This window comes from Tripterygium wilfordii, chromosome 11 (assembly GCF_013401445.1).
Source record: "Tripterygium wilfordii isolate XIE 37 chromosome 11, ASM1340144v1, whole genome shotgun sequence".
Classification (NCBI taxonomy): Eukaryota; Viridiplantae; Streptophyta; class Magnoliopsida; order Celastrales; family Celastraceae; genus Tripterygium; species Tripterygium wilfordii.
This window is the reverse complement of record NC_052242.1, coordinates 11,808,465-11,833,251: the sequence shown is the minus strand read 5'-3', so window position 1 is coordinate 11,833,251 and position 24,787 is coordinate 11,808,465. Positions and strand designations below refer to the sequence as shown.

The window sequence follows — 24,787 nt, the reverse complement described above, 5'->3', positions numbered from 1 at the left end:
ATGGGTGTTGTTGACATTGTTGTTATATACGGTGGAGACTGGGAATTTTTAAGAGGAATTTATAAATTCATTAGTGGTATTGGGAAATGTTTAGTAGTGAATGAGTCAATTTTCTATGGGGATTTTTTGGAGAAGACATACAAGATTACGGGAATTGATCGAACTTCGAATGAGAAGGTCATGAAATTTGTCTATAGCACACATTTCCATATGAAACGGTTGGTTATATTACTTGAACCAAATATAGTATTACTCGAACATATACACCATTTCCATTTAGAAAAAAATGTATTACTCGAACAAGAAAATGTATAACAAAAAAATGTTCTTCACATCTATCAACTCCGTTGGACTTCAAAACGATGCATTTTCGATCTCCTTCCGAATCTCAACTGGGGTGAACACTAGGTTGATTTTTAGGTCTTCAAAATCAGTCATCGGAAACATATTATAGTAAGGAAACACACAAGCGGATCAAAAGTTACGGACGGTCAAAGTTGGAAAACTGAAATACTCGAACATATAAAACAAAATACTCGAACAACAAATCTGAAATACTCGAACAATAAAACGAAATACTCGAACAACAAATATGAAATACTCGAACAACAAATATGAAATTCTCGAACAGATAAAACAAAATACTCAAACAACAACACAAAATACTCGAACACATAAACAACACATATCAACCACTCGAACCCCAAACCTAAATACTTTAACAACTAAACTTAAATATTCGAACAACAACACAAACTACTGAAACACATAAACAACATACTCGAACCTTTGTATAGAGTTTGAACTCAAACAACAAATAACCTACTCAAACCTTAAATAACCTGCTCGAACCACAAATTACCTACTCAAACCCTGGAACCCTACACTGCTCGAATGAAAAATCGAAACCCTAAGCACTGCTCGAATGAAAAACCTAAACCCTAAGCACTGCTTACTGAACCATAAATACAACATTAAATAATAAATACCTATGAAGTACCAGGTGCACAGGGGCGATCGAATAAGGCAAAAATCATAGATAATAGCGTCGAAGACGAAGGAAAATGATCTCGAGGAAGCATAAAGAAGGTGCAACAAGAACGAGGTGAAAGGAGATGTCGCGGGAAGGGAAAAGATAGCTTTTGAACGAAATCCATGTTGTTTCAAGGGATTAAGAGTATTTTTGACAATTCATTTGAAAAGACCAGTTTTAAAAAAAGGGGTTAGTTTTCTGAATTTGATTTCTAAAAGTGTTAATTTTCCAAAAAACCCAATCTCTGAAGCCAGCATTAGGGTGTGAAGCTTTTGCTGACTAGATTTAAAAGGCCACATGTCGATTAACAAATGGATCATGCACACCACGTCAGCAAAATCACGTGGTCTGAATATTTTCTCACAAATGACAATCCGACGTGGCAAGATTTTTTTTGTTTCATTAGTTTCATACTCTCTCCGTTACTTAATGACACGTGGCAAAGTTGTGATACACACCATCGGATTGCAGATTGTCGAGAGGGGTAGACACGTAATTTGATGTCTACCAGTCTACCACTTCTTTCCCTACCGTTCTTTGCGGAACCTCGCCTCTCGGTGGCTCGCCATGGCTTCTGCGGAGCAGCCTTTCAAGAAGCGAAATCTGTACGAACCGCCTTCTCCTCGGCCACCACAAAACGTAGAGAATCCTGAAAGTTCCGTTGCTCCACCGCCAACGCCTCCACCTTTGTCCCAAGAGGAAATTCTCACGAGACGGAGAAACAGGGACGAGGTTAAGAGCGTATACGAGTTTTACAGGCGCCTCAAGTTTTGCATTTCGCAGAAGGATCCACGTCAAAATCCGGAGCTTGAACAAGCTTATCTCTCTCTCATTGCAGCTTCGCGAGGTCAGGCTTCTTCATTTCTTTTTAATTTCACCAATTCCTTTTCGTCTATGCGTTGGTTCATTTGATGAAGGGTATAGTGTATGGAATTATTGTGGAATGGGATTTAAGGTTAATTCTGCAGAAAAAACATTGCATCATCGCGCTTGGTTTGTTTGATGAGATAATTCTAATGACATACATTCAAATTCTCAAATTTCATTGTTGTGTGATTTTTGGTATACTCTTTAAAATGAATTCTGGTCCACCATTTGTTTGGTCCCTCCTTAAATTTGTGTGTTTAGTGTTTTGTGAGTGAGGCCTATATACTCTCTTTGGAGCATGTTATCTGTTCATGAACCAACATGATGTACCATAAAGCATTGATAAACGCAGAGTAAACCTATATATTTTAACCTTTTTTCTGTAGGAGTATCCTTGGGTGACACAAGACACCATATGCACTTCTCCATTTCATCAGACCGAATCTAATTGGGTGAGATACTTCAATCTTTCCATGTAATTTTGACTTATTGGCCCCAGAACATTCATTCTTAAGCATTTCTTCCCTCAATTTTATCCAGTGACGGAGATTGGGGGCTAGCAAGTAGCAAGGTCCACAACGCTCCCCCTCACCCAGCCAGACACTAATGTCCTGAAATATTAATAATATAGAAAGGTCATGATTCTCATTTATAGTGTTTTCCTTTCTGGTACTAGGAGTAAAGTGTGTCTTGACTATTGAGAATGATGGAAAGAATATAACTGTAAATACTTCCCGAATACAAGTCAAAAACTAGTCTTAGGACGTGAGGGAGAGGATGGATAGGATGGACCTATACAATACTTCCCTAATAAAATTTGAAAAAGTATTTTTTAGGACTTGAGAGGAATTAAAGGTGACTTGGATGTGTTCTTGTTAAGGAATTGCCTATATGTCCTTGTCAAAACTGATATGGAAGATGGAGTGTCGCCGTTGGAGAGTGACTCCATATCTGAAGTCTAAGCATAGCTTAAGGAAAAGGTTTTGTGTCTTTGGAGGATAAGAGGATTGTCTGTCAACAAGAACAAGTACTCGCATTCATAACCTGAAAGAAACAAACGGAACCCCAGCTATTACGCACATATTTTTCAGTGAACCTGGGCCTGAAGTATTGTACTTGAAAGAAATGGCATGGCTCAAATTGTAAATTATCTCGCCATATATGGGGGATCCTGTGTAACAGATAGCCAGTTCCTCTCCACCCCCTTCCAGGGAAAAAAAGAAGAAGCTTCATACTCTTGGGATTATGTCCACGGATTTTGGCAGTTGGATGCTAATGTACTGTAATCTTCATTTATGTGGCCTTTGAACTGGTCATTTTAATGAAGCAACAATGGCGAATTTAAAATTTATGAGAAAGCAACTTAAAATTTAACTATCAATTACTGCCCATAAGTCCCAAATATAAGATAGACTTTCATTATGCAAGCCCATTGTATTCTCCTTACTGTTAGCTAGAATAGCTTTGTACTGAGTTGCATTCTACTTTCCCCCCCTGAATGAAGTGGTATTTTTGCTGTCTATTCCACATTCCAACATTAGCTGCGAGGAGGAATCTATCAATTGCATACGCTTATAGTGTGCCTGCTCAAAGAAAGATTTGGGCTATGGTTTAGAAATTAATGGTTGTTAGTTTATTAGTGGAAACTTCTCCAGTAAACTAATTGCTGGGAACTTTAACAAGGAAAAAGGAGAGTTATTCACCATGCTCCTTAATCACTTGCCTGATGCTGTGGCGTGAAAGAAACTACATGATCTTTGAAGATGAAGCTTCTCTTCCTGACTCATTTGGATGTTCAAATTTTGTTGTAACATTTAGAAACTCTCACCTTTTGTAGTATTCTGTTGTGTGATTGTTTCAGGTTCTTGTTTTACTCTCTTTTTTTATGCCTGTCTTGCGTTTTAGCCTTGTACTAATGTACTGTCTCTCTCTCTCGCTGGTTTTGCACCTTCTTGGCTCCCCTTCTATAAATTTCGCTAATGTTCTATTGTTATACTCTTTATCATTTTGTCAAACTGCTGGTTTGGAAGTGTTTAGTGTTTGGCCAACCAAGGCACATGAAACAAATATGCCATATCGCATGACATTTGTATTCTTCGACTTTAATTCTCATGAGAAGCTTTCATCAGGTGCTACAAATTTAATGTTTACTTAAAATGATGTCTTTTTGCTGATGTAAAGAAAACGAAAATTTATGTATCTCTACTGCCAACCCCAAAAAGATTCGAAAAAGAACGAATAAGTAAAACATGACTATCTTATACCATAGTTCAAAATTTGCAGGTTGTAGTAGTGTTCAGCGTATTGTGGCTGATCTTATTCCTCGATATGCATCATACTGTCCAACAGCTCTGGAAGCAGCGGTAAAAGTTATTATCAATATGCATAATTGGAGCTTGGCAGTGATAAATAGAGGAGAGGATTATGATGGTGTTGCATTTCAAACTGCAAAAGCCTGTATTTTTGGTCTAGCTGATATCTGTTCCACTGCTTCTACTGAGGCTCCGACATCGTCAGTTATACAAGGCATTTACTCTGCAGTTTTTCTGAATGTCCTCACTTTCTTCATATCCGCTTTTGAGGGGAGGGGTATCTTTGAAGTTGTTGATAATGAATTTTTCAAGATGCAAGATTCTGCTGATGTTTTTTCGGACCTGAAGCAAAAACTTTCAGATGCAGACGAATCTCTATTGGTCAAATTGTCCAAGTTTCGTGCATTAAGTCTCCTTTGGATTTTCTTTTGTTATCCAAAAAATTTGCTGGCAACCTGTTTGGAGCTCTTAAATTGCTCTTCAATGGAGGGTGTACATAAAGGACAGTATTTTCTCATTCAGATTACCTGCAGGTTTCACTTTTTGAATAAGACAAATGATGAAATTACTTCATGTAGAGGGTCTATTCAAAGAAGCACGAAAGGCGAAGAGATTAGCACTGATGAGCCAGTATCAGATGGCAACCTTGTTGCAGGAGATGCTTCTTGTACTCCCAAGAGCAGTTTGTTGGGACTGGTAATGGATGTTCTGCTGTTTATTTATTTTAATTGTTCGCCTTATAATTATGGTGCATGTCTACCAATCTCTGGTGTAGAAGGTGTTTCTTAATTTTGCATAAACTAATTCTTAGGGTTCTTGGCTTCTGAATATGCTAAAACTATATGATGCTGCTTATATACCGCATAATCTTGGATATGCTGTTTTTTTGTTTTGGCCTCCAGTGATTTTTTTTGCATTTAGATTTTATGGCCTTCTTGTGACAAATCTAGATCATTGCTGTTGTTTAAATGAAGCCCTAAGCTTTACAGTCCTTATCATGTGCTTTTTTGAATATCTAATGAGTAATGACATTGTGTTTTAAAGTATAATGCATGTTTGAGCTTCTGCTGAATAAAAGTCCTTCCCAGGAGAGGAATGGGCAGTGATGTAAACGTGGCAGCTCACTTTGTAATTTTGTGCTCCTATGAGGGAAACAAATTGTGCTTGCTGTGATTAATATTCCATTATCGTGTTTCAAATTTTCTTCTGTTGCTATCATTATTACAATGTTTTTAATTTTGTTTTCCTGGATTATCTCTTCCTATGTTGCCTTTATAGCGAAACACTGGTAATACATCAATCATTACTAAGTGATTGGTGTGACAATTATAAGGTTTTCTCATTGTGGTTTAAAGTAGAATGCACGTTTGAGCTTCTGTATAAATAAAGTGTCTTCCAGAGGATGAATGTGCAGATGTAAATATGGCGGTTCACTTTCTAATTTTCCATTCTTACCAGGAAAAAGTTTGCTTCCTGTTATTAATGTTCCATTATTGTATGTCCTACTTTTTCTTATCATTCATATATTTCTATAAGTGAAATATTTCTCATCTTTACTTTCATTGTAGTTTTAATACGCACATAATCTAATATGTTGTTTTAAAGCTTGGTTTGCATGGAGCTTAGGGGACACCTTTTGTTGTTGAGGCAAAGATGATGCTTTTGTCGTTAGGTGTTTTTGAATTATTTCACATAAATGATTTGCTTCTGCTAAAACTTCAACCCTTCCCGAGACTTGCAATATTGTAAATTGAACAGGAGAAAGCTGAAAAATTATTCTGATTACCAATTAATCATAAAGGAACTAAAATTCCAGCATTTAGTTCATCTCCTTTTTGTCCTAAGTGCTTTTTTTTTTTCCTTATTTTTCCTGTGAGCAAATCAAGGTGCACTTCCAGAAACCCTTTGTATTGCTCGATCATGATTATTTGTTTTTTGTGTTGACACTTCTTTCATGCAGGTTTTTGGTAGAAGTCCGTCATTAATAAGTTGGATGTTCTCAAAATATAAGAAATCATGTGACTTATCATCTTTTAAAGCCACAGCAGAAATTAGATCTGCCCTGGACGAAATATTTGAATTTTTTAGGGAAGCCAATGATTTACAATACGGCTATGTAGAGGGTGAAGTGAATGATGATTCTGATTCAACAAAATTTGGTAATCAGCAATATTTGGTGACCAAGATTGCTAATCCACATGAAACTACACGTGAACTATCAGGTAATCATAAGAATTTAAAAGGTAATGATTGCTCCTGTAGTTATGGCTATTCTGATGATTATTCATGTTTCTATCCAAGAGCTCCTGTGAGTTACCTTGAAATTTACCTTGCTCAGATCCAGGTTCTGGTCTGGATAGTGGAGGCTTAAAGACCATGGACTTTAATGGTGGTTATGATAGAGATGTGCCGCACAGCCGATCTTCCATGCCCAGAGACCTTACAAACCGGCAAATGCTTTCGCCGGTCCCAAGGACCCCAAAAGATTGCAGGAATAATGATAGAGACTCTACTGGTGGAGGTGTAAGTAATGCTTTTCAATCTCCTAACCCCCATTTGGGGACACCGTATACTTCAACAACTCAAATAGTTTGGTACTCTGATGGGGACGCTGCTGCTATGGATGTATTCTCTGCTTCTAAACAGCTGTGGCTGGGTTCCTTAGGTCCTGGGGCATCCGAAGCTCATGTGAAGTTTCAGCTTGAGAGGTTTGGACCTATTGAACAATTTTTCTTTTTTCCAGTCAAGGGGTTTGCTTTGGTGGAGTACAGAAATATTATTGATTCTATAAGGGCTCGGGAATACATGCGTGGCCATTTTCCTTGTCTGATCAAGTTCATGGACAGAGGGTTGGGAGCTAGGGGTGCTGTGAATGGTGTTGCAGTTGGTTCTTGTTCTCATGTTTATGTTGGAAGTATTTTGAGCCAATGGGCAAAAGATGAACTTTTGCATGAAACTAGGAAAGTGATTCACAGGGGCCCTTGCATGGTCACTGATCTAAGCAGTGAAGGTGCATTACTTATGGAATTTGAAACTCCTGAAGAAGCTGCCGCTGTTATGGCACATCTGCGACAGCACCGTAAAGAGAGAAGCAGTCATCTGCCACCAGTGAATTCTGGAATTTCTCATATGGATGCTGTGAGATCTGTTCCAGTTTCTATGCATGTTGATGGAACCAATAACCATGGAAGCTTGTCACCTCCTAGTCAGCCTGTTCCTGAAAGCCCTGCTGATAGCTATAGGATGAGGATGTCCCAATTGTCTTCATTACTTTCATCTCTACAAGCAAAATATAACATCAATAAAAACGCAGGTTACTTTGACAATTATATATCTGGAAATGGTCATGCTGCTACCGCAAGAGAAGAAGATAGAGTGCCATATAGCACACTTTGGATTACTATTCCAAGTATCACCTCTCCTGTCCTCACGGATGATGAGATTATGGCCGTTTGCAACTTAGCTGTTTCCAACGTTGGTTCTGTAGTCATGTTGACGAGAGCAAATGTGCAGATGGGGTGTGGTTGGTTTGTTGAGTGCAGCAGTATAGATGCTGCTATAACTGTTTTAAAAAACCTACGTGGTTGCCCGGGAACATTCTTGCAGATAGAATTTAGGTATGAAATCTCTATTTGGTTTTTTTAAATACTTTCCATTGTTTTCTCATAACAGAAAAGAAACCTTAATTTGTTTTTATTTCTTTCAAGTAATAAGTTTGCACCGCCCCCATGATTTTCTTTCCCATTAAAGGAGATATGCAAAGATTGATAATTTCTTATTTCCCTTGCTGCATTCTGTCAGTTTTATGTTTAACCTAGAGAGCAGGTTAGAGCCCTCAAAAAAGAAGAAAATTCTTTAGTTGTAGAATTCTTTATGTGTCTATACTTTCTTATTTCTTTGTCCACTTCTACTCTGCAGCTTACCCTTGCTTATGAGTTATAACATTTCTGTAGTAGTCTTTACTCTTTACTCTCTCCTTGTGTCCTGTTGCAGTCTTAATTCTTATTTTCTTCATTTCGGTGCCTTTGCCAATCATGATTAGTGTTTGGTGACCTAGAGAGCTAGATTTACTGATTATTTTTGAAGAGGAACAAACAATGGTTTGAACAATTTCTTGATTATTTCTTGTCATTACGTGCGAGTTTTCTCTTTTAGTTGAACAATAAGCATGGTACTTAACTTAATAGACCTATTGAATGATTGCTTCAGTGTGACACTGTCTACTCATTTTTTAAAATTTTCCTTATTCATCAGTCGACCAGGAAAGAGCCATGCTGCGCCATTCTCTGTAAAACCTGAGAGCAGCTCTGTGGAACTTGTGTCCCCAAGAATGAAATCAGATAATTATGGGACTATGGCACAAGGTGGGAGTTTGATTCAGTCAAGCTGGGCTGTTTCTAATTGCACAGAAATGCCTCAAGTTGGAGCGAAAATAGTTGGTGGTTATGATAATATGATAGTAGATTCTTCACAAGGAGGTAATATTTTGTTGACAATAGTCCTACCAATTATTGCTCTCTCGCTTTCTCTCTCCACTTGAATATTGACTGGCTTTATTTCAGGTGGTCTTCTTGTTTCTACTGCCTATAATCAGCCATGGATGTATAAGAAAAATGAATTTGAGCCACATCCTGTACCTAGTAGCCGTCCGTGCATCCCCACAGGAGTACAGGGACCTCTCCCACCACCCCAGCATGTCCAGGCATCTCAGTTTTTGCGACCCATATACCCTCCTCCAAACAGTTCATGGGATCCACGAGGTTTTAATCAGCATTTTCCAGTGAACCCCATTGCATCAAGTATGGCACCTAGTAGTTTTCATGGTACTGCTGTTGCTGCACCTTTTATACCTGCTTCTGTCACTCCCCTTGCCCAGATGCAGGGAGCTCCAATGCAGCATTTTGACCAAATGTATTCCTTACCAGTTGTACCACCACCAATATCATCGATACCACCCCCTCCGCCTGAAATACCCCCTCCAGTGGCGCCATCTCCACCGCCTTTGCCACAGTCACTGCCACCTTCGGTTGCTCCCCCACCTAGTTCTCCCCCTCCCCCTCCCCCGCCTCTGCCCCCACTGCCTGTTGAAGAATCCATTGATGTGAGCATCTCTGAGCAGTGCATGCAATATCAATGGCTGGGCACGTTATCGAAAAGTGGGACTCATTATTGCACAATATATGCGCAGAGAGTGGATTCAAATATTTGCAGATATTCAAATCACATTTCTGAGCCTTTGGAGTAAGGACTTCAATTCCGAATATTTTAATCTCCAATTCCTCAGTTATATATGAAAACATAGAATAGTTTTCGCTAACATCCATCTTGCTAATACCTTGTACAGATGGCCTACAAAACTGGATATGACGAAACGCACGGATTATCAGCATGTGAAATCAACATTTTCTAGTACCCCGACACACAGAGTAAGCCCATTAATATATTTCTTGTCTGTCTGAATTTAATTTATTGAAGTTTCATAGTAGCTACGCATCTTAGGAGTACTTAAGTAAGTAAGAAACTCTTGGCAATGTGAAATGCTTTGTTGCAAAGTAGATTGTTTGTCATTGTTAATTAGAATAACATTATGCATTATTTCTTCTATTTTTGGTTTTTTCCCCACTTAATCGTCAGAGCTTTTGTACCACTACCATTATATTCAACATAGCAATTTTATCAAGGTAGCAAGAGGATGCCACACAAGGGAGCCCGAAAAATGCTCATATAAGCAAGGTCCAACCTATGAGTTCCATTTCCATAGAGTTTGTTGAAACTCGAGAGCCCCTTAGGATTATTAGAGTCAAATACTCATATCCCTTTCTCTTGTTGGAAAGCAATGAATGTGGAAGTGCTTCACCGATTCTGTTGAGTTTTTAAGGTGGATCAGTAAACAATAGTATTACTATTTCCCCTTCATTGAAGATTTCTAGATGAGAGGATTCTTTCCATGTTGCCTCCGAAGCAAAGAAGATGGCTTTTGTTGGTCCTCTCATGTTCCAAATTTTCTGAGGAAATGAGGATTTTCCATGTTCCTCCGAGTCTTTTGGAAGATTTGTAGTAGGTTTCGAATTCAAAAACTCCATTCTCGAAGTTCCCCATCCAGTATTGACTTCATTTGAAGCTTCAACATTGATTTGTAGATGACATCAAGTAAACCTCCCTATCCATTCCCTCCCTAATAAAATATATTTTCTGACTCTTAGGTTATCCTCTGTCTATAATCCCTTTTTTGCAATATCGAGAAGAACCACAGTTACGGTTTTAGTGGAGATAAAATATATCAAATATCATTAAGAAAGGTCTGGCTTCCAGCCTTGCCTAATTCCTTCACATACCCCGATTCTGTTCAGGTTCTATTCTCAACATGTTATGTCCATGTTTCAATTTGATACTCTTCCTTCATAAGCGATCATCTTCCAAAACCTAATCTCTGTATCTGTTTGTAGAAGTGCTTAATTAGATTGAGGGGGTGTATAAGGTAGTTTGATCACATCGCATGGCATGCAGCGGTCTTTGGGTTCACCTTTGCATTGATCCCAAAGAATTCTCATTTCTATATCCTCCAATGGTCCAACCCTTTTCTGCCATGAATGACAACAAGAAATAGAGAGGTTATTTAGAGAAAGTGCATCTGATGAATGTGTCGCATTTGATCCTTCCAGGGATAAGGTGTGTCATTGATATGAATTATGCCAATACAGGGCGCCCAACTACTCCTACAACCTGTACTAGTGCATCACCATATACTAGGAGTTTTGAAATGATACATATCTCATTGCAGATCACAACGCCTAATTGTCGTATAATATTCATCCATATGAGAATGGGCCTCTCAAGTTTTCAGGCTGGACATGGAACTGTAATCACATAAATATAATTGATGAAAACAATTTGTAATATTTTAAATGTGTATCATTTCAGTGCATTTTGTAATTTGTTCTATATCGTATTGTATCATGTATCATATGTTTTTTAGTAAAGTAAATATTAATGTCAAGAAATTTAAGTTCCCCTAAGAAACATTTGTAGTATAAAGGTACCCTTTTTTCAATGGTCTGCTTATTGTGCACTAGATAAAGTTTTCATTATTTCGTTCAATGTCTATTGAACTGGTAACTACAGTGAACCTAACCTGAGCGTGAGTGAAAACTATATTAGTCAATTGTTTGTTGAATTCTTATGTTTTACAAGTTACCTAATGTTACTTGAGATCAAGTTGCATGGCGTGCTCTGTACAATAGCAGTCGCATAGAAATTCTAGCTGATGCTTTTCATAGTTCCAAGTTTCTAGTGGAGACAGTATTTCTTTGTAGTATTATCATCAATTGAAATTTTGATGGGTTTTGATTATTTGATGCAGAGGGAAGTGTGTTGGCTGATACCGTCTTCCGCAGCCGACCTCAAAGGAGTAAGTTTTATTTCTTTTTGGGACTTCAATTATTTGGTAGAAGTATCATCTGAACTTAATAAGGAGTAATTGACTGTTTCCTAACTCTCACTTGTCATTTGTAGTCTATTTGTTTCGCTTATACTGAGATTTTGTCAAACATTGATTAAGTTTAATTCTTATTCTTTTGTGCGAGGGAATCAAACCTTGCGCAGGGTGCAAGTATTAGGAGTTGGCTGCCACAAGCTCCTTTTTTTTTTTGTTGATAGTATTTAATAATTTAAGGAATGAATTTCTTGTTCTGCTATAAAATTTCCCGTTTTCCGTCTCTGCCGTTAGATGTATAATATATTACTCTTTTCATCCCGCACTCACAGTACATTCCTAGCTACTATTGTATATCTCAAGGGAGATGTTAAATTATACATGAAATACTCAGAACTTGATGTCAATATACTTAGGTTCATGTTGAATTGCGTTCTTATTGTTGCAAAACTGTTCTGCAGTTCCAGGATTTTATATCATACTTGAAGCAGAGAGAATGTGCTGGAGTGATTAAAATTCCAGCCATGAAATCCATTTGGGCAAGGCTTCTGTTCATACTTCCGTACTCAGATGACATGTGTTCTATGCTTTCTGTTGCACGCAATCAATCTAACTGCCTCATTGCGTTGATTTTACCTAAAGAAACAAACTTTGAGTGAAAATTTCTGTGTTCTGGACGAAGCTTAGAGCAGAGTCCCTGGCTGTAACTGCAGAGTGTTGTTTTCATACCCATATGCATTTTTTTTCCTGGAAAAAGTACATTCTAGCTTGTGTGCAGAATGTTGATGATCCCCAAAAACTATGTCAATGCTTCTTCTGCAAATTGACTTCAGGATTGCTGCAAGTGGATATTTGCTCGTGTGAGTTGGAAATCCAGAAGATACTCAATTTGTTAAAATGTTAACGGCATTGGTTCGTAAGCTTTCACATTGTACAGTAACTTCCATATCCAATAAATCTCTTAATCTACTTTGTATTCTTGTAAATCTAGTTTCAGTTTGTAAGATTTTGTGAAATGGTTGGTTATTTGAGGAGTCTGGTTTATTTGTTGATTTTCGTCCATGTTTATGAAACCTTTTTGGTTAAAGTTCAGCTGTTTTGTTTTTTGTGTGAGCTCTTTTCTGGTACAACTGGTTCATCAAATCTGACTTTCTTAAAACCACACCACCATTTATCTTCCCCGGAGCTGGGGGGTTGTAGGCAATTTAGCTTGATACCTGAATTCTTAATATTGGGACTAAGAATATTTCTTAAAAATTGATCAAGCAAGATGATCATTACTTTGAAGGATTTATGCTGTTTTGATCAAACAAAGGGAATTTATTATTCTTCAGAATTACAGCTTATTTTGATTATTATTTAACGTTCTTTTTTTTTTGGGGGGTGAGAATAACCCTGAAAATTTCTTTTTTTTTTGTCAGTTTATTTTTCTTATTTGATGCTGTGATGATCTAATCCAGTAACGGTAATTTTTTTTACGGTAAATTTTAATTACACGAGTCAAAAATTTTATTGTCATTAAATTAAACAGGAGATTTTCTATAGATCAAGATAACATTTGGACTAATCTAATGAAAGCTTAAGGGACCAGACCGAGAGTGAAAGATATAAATAAACTCAGAACGCGCCGCCGCCCCCCGTTGTTATTATCCCTGATCATCAGAAAGTTTCTGCACTGCTGAGCGCAGACGTTTTGCGACAACCTCCGTCATAGGGCCTTCGTTTGCTTGTTTAACTTCATTGAAATCGAAATCAAGAAAACATGTCGCATCAATACTCCCGGCAACTGCAACATCAAAATTGGAATTCCAACAACAAAGCCCAGAAAATATTCGTGCCCAAAACCCAAAATCGAACCACCGAAAACCCTAATCCCACTCTCTCGACTTCTTTGAGGCAGTCTCAATTGAAAGAATCCAATGCGGCAGGGACGTCGAGCGGTGCCAGTGTCTCCGGGGAGTCGAGCAGGATTCGCGTGGGGGAGAACGGGGACTGGGTGGCGAGCAAAGCGGTGGCTGCTAATGGTGGGAAATTCGTAAATTACTTGCCCCAAGATGAGGCAGTTGCTGCTGGTCTTGGCGCCGATGAAGGAGGCATGGATCCCGTGGAGTCACAGAGAGTTGTGGATCTCTTGAACAGAGAGTTGTCTCGGTTGCTCAAGTTGAGCCCTAGAGAGTTCTGGAAAGAAGGTATTGAAATAACGTTTGAATTGTTTTTGTTAGCGTTGTTGAAATATTTGAATTTTTATGCGTATTCTGTTATGGCAGTAGTACCCTTTCGTGCCTCGATCAGTGCGGTTAAAAGTGTAGCAACGTTTTTGCTATTTAGCTCTTTTCAGGTCTTGTAGAATTGATTGTTTAATGTTCTTTTCAATAAATTAACAGGGATTGCATTTTCTTTTGTATCTCAGTAGCTATAGACACTTCCCTGCATGGATTCCTGGACAGTTTCCTACAATTCAGGAGCAGATGGTATGATTTCCCCAATCATGGAGCCAAGGGTATTTTAGCTGGAGTCATTGTTGGAGAGTCTGAGTTAAGCCGCCGTGTTTTCATGGTGTTATATCGCATGTAAGTTTCTCATCCTGGTGCTTTTGCTGATAACTGGATTAACAATGTCCAGTTTTTGGACTAATATTTTTTTTTTTATTGTATGATGATCCCAAAGCCTTTGGACTTTGGAGTATTTTTTGAGCCTTGCAGCCTGCTAGTTCTTTGGCTACCTTAAGCTTGCTTTTTTTTTCTCTCTCTGTTGTCAATTTTCTTACTTTCTCCTTTTGTATCTCCCTTTACTTGCACACACCCCCCCCCCCCTCTTAAAAAAATGATTCGAGTCTCTTTGTTTCAGATCTTCTAATAGGGATCCGGGTGCTTGCGCTTCTGAGAGTCTTAGTATGAAAGACCATGTAGGTGGGTTATGTATTTTCTTCCTATCATATCCCTTGCTTGCTTTGGATCAACTTCCTGTTATGTTTTTGAACTGATTGCATATTTCCAGTTCAAGTTAGAGTTATCATGTCTATATCAGCTTAGCATTCTCAGTTAATTACACTATTTTCTTTCTTAGCATTCTCAGTTAATTACACTATTTTCTTTCTTTTTAGGTTAGTGAAATATGGATGAGTAGTGAATTGGTCCTGCAAAAAATTGTCTTATTGCATTCTTACCAGTATTTAACTTCTTTAATTAGTCCTAGGCCCCTCTCAAGGAAAAACTTTAGAATTGTAATCATATGAATCCTATTGATGGTAGGCAAATATTTATACTGTCTAAAACTAGTAATGCTTTCTGATCAGTACTTTCGCATCCAGCAGATTATGAGCACCTCATTCAGAGTTAGAATAGTCTTCATTATCAGTGCCGACTTCAAATTTTATGTTCGTGTAAACTTTTGCTCGTGGAATGGCTGTGCAGAATTGCAAATGAGTCAATAACTCAATCATGTATTTTACTTCGATAATGTTTAGTCACATTGGCAAAGAATTACAAGCTTGGAAATTCTTCTAGAAGATTGAGCAAAAGAAAGTAATAGAGGATTCAATGTTGCTAATAAATTATTGATTAATTTAGGGAGAACAATATAGGAGTCTTTGAAGGAAAGAGAACACCAAAATGAATCCTCAAGAAGAAGATGGTGGGGATATAAATTTTAAGGAAACGTAATTAATGTCTCTGACACAATGCGCAATTACCTTGGAATTTATTTTTATTTATTATTTTATTGTAAATGGGTGATGGGTCGGACCCTTTGGCACATTTTTAATAAAATTTATCTTTTATCACTCAAACAAAATAGTAAATTTCTTTAATTTCCATCAGTAGGGGTGTCTTGGGAAAACTCAGATTTCCAGTAAATTTTGTGATGATTGATTATAGGTTGTAGATTAGGAACAAATTATGAAGGAGAGTTCATGGATCGTAACTAATTTCTCACATGGATTCATGTAGCCAACCCCCACATTATTTGGGAAGAAGCCTTTGATGATGATGAGGATGATGATTGATTCAGGTTTTCTTAAACCTTTTTGTGGTATTTTGGCAAGTTAGTTGTAGTACTTAGTTTTCACTTTTCTTTTACGAGTTAGATTTCCATTAGGGGTTTAAGTTTCATAGTTGGTAGTCCAAGAGGTAGGCAAAAGCTGAGGATGATGATTGATTCAGCTTTTCTTAAACCGTTTCGTGTTATTTTGGCAAGGTGTGTTGTAGTACTTAGTTTTCACTTTTCTTTTACAAGTTAGATTTCCATTATGTGTTTAAGTACTTATAGGAGGAAACTTTTATAGGATTAGAGTCATTAGGAGAATGTTAATATGGATGTAGGCTCCAGTTTTGTAGTGACATTAATACTTTGGGAGATTTATCTAGCAGAAAAAATGCACCCATTTGGTGATGCAATGAATTCTTAGGTGTGGTTCCTATGAACATTAGATGTGGGTCCTAAGACCTTACTTCTCTTCTTTTTTTTTTCTCCTATTATCTCAGCATATCTAGCACGTCCAGTACTGATCTTTTGATTCAAAGCCAAAAGTTATTTCATTCTAAAGTCAATACAATCCTTCAAAATACTCTATATGACTAGGTTTACCGTTCACGCTGTGAAAGTTGTCAAAAATGTTCATTTCTCTAGCTTATTTCCTCAATCTTTGATGTCATAGACCTGAATCTCTTAACATCAGCTGCTCCGATAGGAAACCGGTAGTAATGTCTGATGTCACCTATGCCATTGGAACTATGGCAAATATGGTACTTCTTATTGAGGATAATATTTCATCTGCTTTTGTTGTAATTTTATTCGCCAAAGTGCAAGTTGTTCACTGGTTCCACATTCAGTATTTTTGCAGGAAAAGAATTTGCTGGACTTGCCTAAGTTGCTGGATATATGTGCCATCTATGGTCATGAAAATGAAGATTTGACCAGATTGCTTGTAAGCATTTATTATAAACAGCATTGTTTCTGACTTATTTTATACAGGGTGGCATCCCTTGGTGCCCAGCAAGAAAAATTTCTTTTTCACTCAAAAAATAAAGAGCATTGTTATATCGCTTCCTTCTTGGTTTCCCTACAAAGTGCAAACATTGAAAGTCAGAAAATCTTTTTAGCACTGGTTTTAGACCTAGTTTTATGTTGCTTGTGTTTGTCTAAAACTGCTTAAAGAAGATTTTATGAATATCAATTCTATTAATTTTGATACCAGTTTGTTGCAAATCATAATGAATACTTTGAAAATAAGTGATTGCAGCAAGTAGAAGCTAGCTCTTAAAAAATTAAGCCCAAGGTCTGAGTGTTTTCCAGAATTGTTGGCATTATTATGTTTCTAAGAAAATGTAATTATAATCACTCATATTTGTTTGTCACATTAGCTGATGCACTGATGATTATGACGATAGGGGATAGAAAACATGGAGAGCCATTTCTTCATCTAATGATTCTAAAAGTTTTCTCTATATAGTGATTTTAATGTCTTTTTACTGTGTAACATTCCAAAGAACATGATATTATTTGTGACAATCATAGTTAACGGCTTCTTTTTTTTTGTGAATGCAAAAGAAAGAATCCTAGGCCTGAAATCCTTGTTGAGCTGAAAGCAATATTAATCTCACAACAAAATAAAACAAGTAGGAGCTCCTTCTTTGCTTTGGAAAGCACACAACAGAAGCAGAAGCACTTTTACATAAGCTGTTTCGAAAAATTTAACTGAACACCATTTCTGCTTAAAACTAGCAGAAGAACCTAAAAGTGTGAGCTAGTTTGAAACTCACTCATGTAATAAATCTTTTAGGGCTGCTTCTTTGAGCAATTTAATGAGCACAAACAAAGACAAATAGGCCCTTGTCATGCTGTTCGCTTGCTTTCATTTGCCCTATTTAGTGCATGGACAATTATTGTACTACGTTAGATGCAAGGAGATTTTGGAAGGTGCATGGAACATGTGAAAGGGTGGTTTTTAACTGTACTTGAGACAATTTGGAGCATTATGTTCCTTAGGAAGCTAATGTATGCAAGAAGTCATTTTATTTGCCCATGGTTTGAATATCCGTTGGCACATTGATTTTTGAATAATGTTATTAATTTAAATGGTGGTGAGTTCTGACTCCTGAGGCTAATTTTTTTTCAAGGTGGTTTCAAATTTCCAAGGGCCTAAGACCTAGGGGCTTCAATGTCATTTGCTTGTTGGTTACTCATATCCTTCTTGTTGATTTGCAAAGAAACAGTTTAGGCAGTTGTAAAATGTTTTAAGATGCATCTGTTTACATATATTGAAGAATATCTATTCATGACCTACATTGAAATACCTTCTTTCTTGTTCCGGCTGAAACACACACGTTTAACTTTGTTTTCCAGGTGCGCAATGCTTTGAAAGCTCAGCCTTGGATTCACGATAATATGACTGCCTTAATGTCTCATTTCTTGGGCATTGTCCACACAATGCATCAACGTTGCAGCTCATCTTTGGAGGTATATTGTTTCTATATCACACAAGTTCCAAGAGATTTTTGCACTAAATTGGAACTCTGTTAAAATTGCAATTTAACTGCTGTTTTTATTAGGTCCTAATGTTTCACTTTTTGTGCCTTGTCAATCACTTTTTTTTTTTCTTTTGTGAGAAGTCATGGGGTTATATTCTTAACTTTTTGAGGGAGGAGGGAGTCGAACCTTGCACAAGTGTAAGCTAGTGGATGCAGTGTTGAAGGAAAATTTCTAATGATGCTTACTCTATTTTCTATGTGAAGATAATGGTGACTGATCGAGTGTACGGTGTACCAAAATAAAATCTTGGTATATATTGTTGGCTTGTGCTTTAACAGACATGATCCTACATATCAGAACGCTTACGCAAACACAACAGAAATGTTCCATTGACTAATTCAAAGCCTCAAACATGAAATTGCATGGTATCTACGAAATTCATAGGAATTAACATGTCAGAACCATAGTGTGGAAGGATCAGCCATGTGCCTGGCAGCTTGTGCCCATACACTTTAACCGAGAGAAAGCTGTGTATGAGCCTAGTAAAATGACTTATAGAGCTTGATCTGCATGGTGATACCATTGTTGTGGCACGTGCTATGGCTTCTTAATTTGGTTTGTACAGCTAGACAGTCGATGAACATGGCACTGCTAGTTACTTATGTAGTGGACCATGGCCGTTACATGCTTCATCCGGTGGATTGTAAATTTGTAATTCTCTGCAGGGCCAGATTGCCACAGCACAACCTATGGATTGGGTGGCTTAGTTGATTTGCAGGCACCCGACCAAAGTAATGATTGTAATTGAAAATTTGTGTAGAGATCCCAATTTTGGTCATTAAAAGTGTTAGGACATCCATAGGTTATGTCTTTGTTTGTAGTGGGGTAACTAGTAACTTCTGGGAAATGTTTCATGTGTTTCTAGTTTTGGGGGGGAGGGGGTGTTCTCTTTCTCTTGTGAATTTGAATTCCTAGTGTGTGCGAGTTGCTAAGACTGAGGTATAATTGCAAGGCTGAGGTAGAAGAAAAGAAAAATATTGTAATGACAAACTCCTTTGTTTTCTTGCCTAGCATAAGTAGTCAATGTTAGTTGTAGTATTTTGTGATCATTAACGTCAGTTTATTATTGTAGAAAACACAAGCTAATGAAAAAAAGCGAATTTTGAGCTTCACCCTTCAACAGAAAGTGTTCATGTTCTGTGCCTGCAGTTTGCTGCTCTGAATGCATCTTGCTTCAATATTTAAACTTCACTTTACTTGGTGCTTTGTGCTCTGGCCTGCTTAGTTCCACTCTCTATATTATGCCTACTCTGATCTTTGTTAATTGTTTGTGGTCATGGAAGTTGAAGACTTGAAAGTTGCTTTATTTCTTCATTTCCATGTATTTTTGCTCCTGATTGTGTTTTTTTTTCCCTTGGCTCATTTAGAAATTTCTTTGGTTAATCATCATCGTTTTTTTGGAGATAAATTGTGTGGCTATGTTATTAATTTGTTGTAGAGGAGGAAATTGAACCTTGCACCTCGTGTAAGTTATAAGGGGCAGTCCACCACTAGGCCAACTCTTGCTCCTTGCATAACTCTTGCTAATCATTATTTGTCGGGTTAATCATAGTTATCTTGTTTAGTTGAGCTAAGCATAACTCTGATGGAGAAATCTACTTAACTGATGGTGAAAGTTTCTGCCTGCTGTTACATAACAGGCGCTATTTTCCCCTGAGAATCGTGAAATTGGATCCAGTTTGCTTCTTGCTGATTTTATAGAGGTGGGTTTTCTCCTTTTTCTCACCCTGGGTTAAATTAATTCCTTTTTCATTCTATCGGGGCCGTTTCTTTTCATTGCTTTTTGGAAAATAATATAACAGAATAGTAGCTACCCCTAATACCTTGTGTTCTTTTTGGTTTCATGGAATTCTTTTGCATTGTTACTACATTTTTGCATCATTTGCTTTATACTAGCCCCAAAAATGTAATGCATTGCACACTGAACAAGTACCCTTTTTAATGGCATGCTTAAAGGATCAGGATAACCTTAATGATCATAATGGGCTGACTAAATCTGTCATTCAAGTGATTTGACTCAAAGCAACATCACATTTTCCCCCGCTAGGCCAGCTAAATCTTCATATAGTCAAAAAAAATGTCACCTAGTTGATGTAATCTGAAAACTTAATGAGTGGAGACTCCTAGTCTCTCTTTTTACGCACGCACATATAATTTTAAATTATCGTTTGATTATGATTAGTTTCAATTCCCTTCAATTTTTGTCTAGCCCATGCATAGTTCATAGATATGGATGCCATGTTTTTACAACCAGACTTTAATCCATCCTTAAGTGAAACACATAGAGGAGCCTTTTTACCAAGGCATGGTTGTCCTTTTTTTGTATAGCCTTTTCATTTGTTGTAGGCTTGTAGCAACTTTTTTTAATAGGTTTATATTACATCATTTTCATTGTTTAATCATTAAGGGAGAAAGAGAGAAAAGGTGACTACTTTTGGAAATAGTTTGAGGATAGTTTGGTCAGTATCTTACATTCTTTCTCTTATTACAAGAAGAAGGTAAACTCCAACTTTTAATGTTAGAGCTTTTAAACTCTTCTTTTTTTGTTTGTTTAATCATTCTATGGGGATGGGAAAGGTGCAGTCTTTTTGTGGACATAGGTGGTTTTATTAAGTATTATGGACTTGTTCCTCCACAGGTGATGGACTTCATAAATGATGCGGTTGCTTCCATGGATGCTTTCGTTGCTGCCTACAAACCAGCAGCTGTGTTCTTCTCCTGCCCTGTTGGAACAAGGTACCTGTTTTGTTTCCTGTCCTTATTTTTTCGCGGAGGAGAATAATTGTTTACAAGATAATGTAGAGTACTCATACATGAATTCTTTTCATTAATTGCACTCAACCTTATGGAGGGACATTGTACGTAAGGTTTGCTCTTTAGTGTTTGGATTGTTCAAAGTTCATGTAAATACTAGTGTTCAGAACACACACACACATATGGAACCTTTTGGGTCATGTTCTATGTTAGGTAGGATTCTCCAGATTGGGATATGTTACCTTTTAAGTTTTCTCTGTGTAGTAATATGGAACACTGGAACCTTATGGTCTATATGGCTATTATTCTTGTTTTCATCTCGTAGATATCGGTCTAGGACCTCTAGGTAGTTATATACATACTGACAAAGGTACATACCCAGGCTCACACTCACACACTTATAAGCCATTATATTCCATTGGATTATTTGTTATCTTATGTATGGAATCTTCAGATCCAGTTACCTTTGAATTTCAGCTGGGTGGTAGATTAGAAATTTTAGCTTTACAGTAGTCAGTTTTTCATATCACTAGTATTTGTCTAGCGTGATCTGGTATCAAATAATGTCTTTTGCTACAGTTATGGGAATGACGAATTGCTCAGCACATTTGCCAGATTGCATGATTCTTTGCTTCCATCTTTACGACGGGGGTTCCAGATTATTGCTATGGAGGGTGATGGTGAAAGGCTATCAAATATTTCTATGAGTTTGAAGATGTTGTCAATGAGAATGGTCAACTTAGGTTGGAAATTGTTAGACATCTGTTATTTAGGTGATGAGATGCTTGAAGATGACCACCCCATTCCAGCTATTACTAAGATGTTTCCTGCCGATGTAGAAGATCCTTTCGTAAGGGCAGATATATTGGTTCAAACTTTTAGGGAAATCAATGGAGTATCTATTCAAGACAAGGACAACCAGAAGTTCGACACCTTTCTCCAGAATGTTGAAAAGAAATACAATGTGATGAGAAGACTTGAGAGTTTACAAAACAATGGTAAGTGCTCTTTAAAAAGTTCATTTAACTTGCAATACATCTGTTGTAATTGCTTTGGCGTAGAAATCCAAGAACTTGCGGTATTTTTGTTCAACTGTTAACCCTAATTACTTTGCATAGGTATATGGAAATAGACAAGCAGTTATTATGATTCATGGGTTGAAACGGAAAAACCTTTTGTGTAGAAGCTTGTAAAGTGATCACCTTTTGGCAATAAATGTGGCATTTTACTGGTACTTGTACAAGGGTCTTATTATAATGCAGTCACTCTCGGTAAGTCGATAGATATGTCTACTGCTAATAAATGGGTCCTGCTTACATGTTCTTTGGTTATTGTATTGTATTAGGAAAATGAAATGACTAGTAGCGATTGAAACACTGTCAAATGGTGATGGTTTGACAGTTGTGTTTTCATTACCGTAAACTTATGTTTCAACCTTGTAAAAATATACTAAAAAGTACTTTGAAACTGTAGCCTTTTCAGCAACTCCCGTGTAATATTTATGCTCTACAAGGTTTGCATTCTGCCTTATCACTCTGCATGGTATGCTGAGGGTTTTATTTTTCCGATGAAGATTAGTCTCTGCCAGTCTGTGGAGTATTTTAGTAATATTGTGCAGTTTTTGTGGATATGCCTCTTGTGGACTCTTGTGGAGATGAATATATGCCACAGTGCTGCACAGCTGCATGGGCATGGGTCAGTGTTATAATGCTATGCCTTCTTTGGAGGAGCTGAATTAATGTCTTGAGTTGGTATTGTCTTTGGAAATTGCTGGTTCACAAATACGTTATATATTTTAAGATAAAATCCATTTACCTTGCTCCATTGATCTTTTTTTTTTTTATTTTCTCAAGCTTTGTTGTGGATTTAATGTTTGTTTAACTCCTTTTTCATGCAGGATGGGTAACCTTGGATGATCAACAATTCCATTATTTATCTGGGATAATGATCTCTGCTTCAAAAGGTGCTCTTATAGGGTCAACCCTTGCACCAACCCCAGTGCCAACTAACAAAGTGCATATGGATGAAGATGTTGCTATCACGGAGTCAAAGATCAGTCAAATAAAGGACCTGTTCCCTGATTATGGTAAAGGATTCTTAGCTGCCTGTCTTGAAGCGTATAACCATAATCCAGAGGAGGTCATCCAGAGGATCCTTGAAGGAACTCTTCATGAAGATCTACAATGCTTGGATAGTTCTCTAGAGACTATTCCGTTGTCGAAGTCTGACCCGGCTATAAATAGCAAGGATAAAGGGAAGGGGAAATTAGTTGAATCTACAGCACTACCATCTATCAAACCAGTGGCTGTAGCTGGGGGTAAAAATGTAGATGGGCCCTCGGTTTCATCCTCATCTACAGTTGGTAGGTTTGTTAGGAAGTCTAAGGATGGCTCGCCTGATGATAATATGCTTGATGCAAGAAATGAAAACAATACAGCAAAGACTGCTGCACTAATTTCCCAGTACGAGTACGAGGATGAGTATGATGACTCTTTTGATGATCTAGGTTTGAGCATCGGTGAATCGCGATTAGATGAAAATGAAATGATGGGTGACTCTGTCACCTCAAATATGGGGAAAGCATGGCCTATAGGAGCAGAAAGCTCAGCTCAAACTGCTCCCAATAGTAAATGGGGCTCTAGGAGGAAGCCGCAGTTCTATGTCAAGGATGGGAAGAACTATAGTTACAAAGTTGCAGGTTCAGTTGCTGTTGCAAATGCTGATGATGCATCAATAGTTACCCAAGCTCAGGGAGAACTAATTCATGGCCTTGGACGAGGAGGAAACTTGCCTCTTGGTGCGGTGAAGAAACTGATGGAACGCGAGGAACAATATAATAAGCAATCTGATGTTTCCAATGTAGAAGAGAAAGGGAATACAAGAAATATGAGTAGCAGGGGAGGTAGAGGAAGAAGGCCTAGCGAGGCAAATGACAACCAAGATAGGCATTTGAGTGGCAGGGGAGGTAGAGGGAGAAGGCCTAGCGAGGCAAATGACAACCAAGATAGCCATTTGAGTGGCCGGGGAGGTAGCGGGAGAAGGCCTAGCGAGGCAAATGACGACCAAGATAGCCATTCAAATAATTTGGAGGGCGATGGGAGAGAAGATTCAGCAAATCAGAGGGGCAGAGGAGGAAGGAGAGGAGGAGGGAGAAATAATTACAGGAAGGATCGTGCCATGAAAAAGCACTTTGCTGGATTGTCAGGCTATTAGGTACATATAGGAAAAATGCTATACTCTTCTCGAATTTTTCCATGGGAGGAAAGTTTAATGAACACTGGAGGGATTTGAACTCGAGTTGCAGCCAATGGTATGGTTTGGTTCTCATGGAAAATGCCGATTCCTGACAAGGTTTTGGTTCATTTCAATAAGTAAGATATTGGTTTTCTTCTTTCTTTGGAGGCGTCCTGTTTTAGAATTGTCTACCTTAATGTTCAGCTGCAGAGATCACCTGAAATTTTGATATCAAAGACATATAAAGGTATTAGTTATTTTGGCCGTGCAACATTGATGTACTTCTGTGTGTCCATACTTAATTATGTACATGACATTGCTATGAGATTATACCTAAATTACAATGAAACTCAGACGGGCAGAAGTCGAAATCGTATCCTCGTCTCTCTCTCTTCCTCTCTATCTCTTTCCTCATCAACAATTAGAGAAACAATGCCCTAGTCATTGTTCTGAAAGAAGAAAAACTGAACGACACCGACAATCTGCGATGCGGAAGCTGTTCTTATCCAATTAGGGTTTATGAGGTTCTAATTGCGCAGCTATATTTGTCCATTTGATTTTTGAGTTTTCTCCGATGTCGGAAGAGATATACAGGGAAAGAGAGGAGATATACAGGGAAAGAGAGCG

General features: G+C 37.7%; 2 protein-coding genes across 5 annotated transcripts; both read left to right on the top strand.

Moving 5' to 3' along the window:
• Positions 1-1,541: 1,541 nt before the first annotated feature.
• On the top strand, positions 1,542-12,731 carry LOC120009317. Of its 3 annotated transcripts, XM_038859858.1 has the most exons (10): positions 1,743-1,880; positions 2,287-2,352; positions 4,184-4,908; positions 6,173-6,455; positions 6,551-7,829; positions 8,467-8,690; positions 8,775-9,453; positions 9,557-9,638; positions 11,573-11,620; positions 12,106-12,731. In XM_038859858.1, the coding sequence occupies exons 3-10, from the start codon at positions 4,282-4,284 to the stop codon at positions 12,301-12,303; spliced, it is 3,420 nt and encodes a 1,139-aa protein (XP_038715786.1). In that variant the 5' UTR covers positions 1,743-1,880; positions 2,287-2,352; positions 4,184-4,281; the 3' UTR covers positions 12,304-12,731. The 3 variants fall into 3 exon arrangements, with proteins under 3 accessions (XP_038715785.1, XP_038715784.1, XP_038715786.1); XM_038859857.1 differs by lacking the exon at positions 2,287-2,352 and having other exon boundaries at positions 1,542-1,880; positions 6,173-6,434; XM_038859856.1 differs by lacking the exon at positions 2,287-2,352 and having other exon boundaries at positions 1,542-1,880.
• Positions 12,732-13,201: 470 nt separating this feature from the next.
• LOC120009318 (activating signal cointegrator 1 complex subunit 2) lies at positions 13,202-24,524 on the top strand. Of its 2 annotated transcripts, none has more exons than XM_038859859.1 (9): positions 13,202-13,833; positions 14,055-14,214; positions 14,492-14,553; positions 16,474-16,568; positions 17,987-18,100; positions 19,813-19,875; positions 20,811-20,908; positions 21,506-21,924; positions 22,824-24,524. In XM_038859859.1, the coding sequence occupies exons 1-9, from the start codon at positions 13,407-13,409 to the stop codon at positions 24,137-24,139; spliced, it is 2,754 nt and encodes a 917-aa protein (XP_038715787.1). In that variant the 5' UTR covers positions 13,202-13,406; the 3' UTR covers positions 24,140-24,524. The 2 variants fall into 2 exon arrangements, with proteins under 2 accessions (XP_038715787.1, XP_038715788.1); XM_038859860.1 differs by having other exon boundaries at positions 13,697-13,833; positions 14,029-14,214.
• The last annotated feature ends 263 nt before the right edge of the window (positions 24,525-24,787 follow it).

Bases quoted from the DNA above. Each gene is read 5' to 3' on its own strand.
- LOC120009317 (XM_038859856.1), top strand. From the start codon at position 1,601: ATGGCTTCTGCGGAGCAGCCTTTCAAGAAGCGAAATCTGTACGAACCG. The intron at 4,909-6,172 runs GTAATGGATGTT...TCTTTCATGCAG, and splicing joins AGAGCAGTTTGTTGGGACTG to GTTTTTGGTAGAAGTCCGTC. The intron at 8,691-8,774 runs GTAATATTTTGT...GCTTTATTTCAG, and splicing joins AGTAGATTCTTCACAAGGAG to GTGGTCTTCTTGTTTCTACT.
- LOC120009318 (XM_038859859.1), top strand. From the start codon at position 13,407: ATGTCGCATCAATACTCCCGGCAACTGCAACATCAAAATTGGAATTCC. The intron at 14,554-16,473 runs GTGGGTTATGTA...TTCCACATTCAG, and splicing joins TAGTATGAAAGACCATGTAG to TATTTTTGCAGGAAAAGAAT. The intron at 20,909-21,505 runs GTACCTGTTTTG...CTTTTGCTACAG, and splicing joins TCCTGCCCTGTTGGAACAAG to TTATGGGAATGACGAATTGC.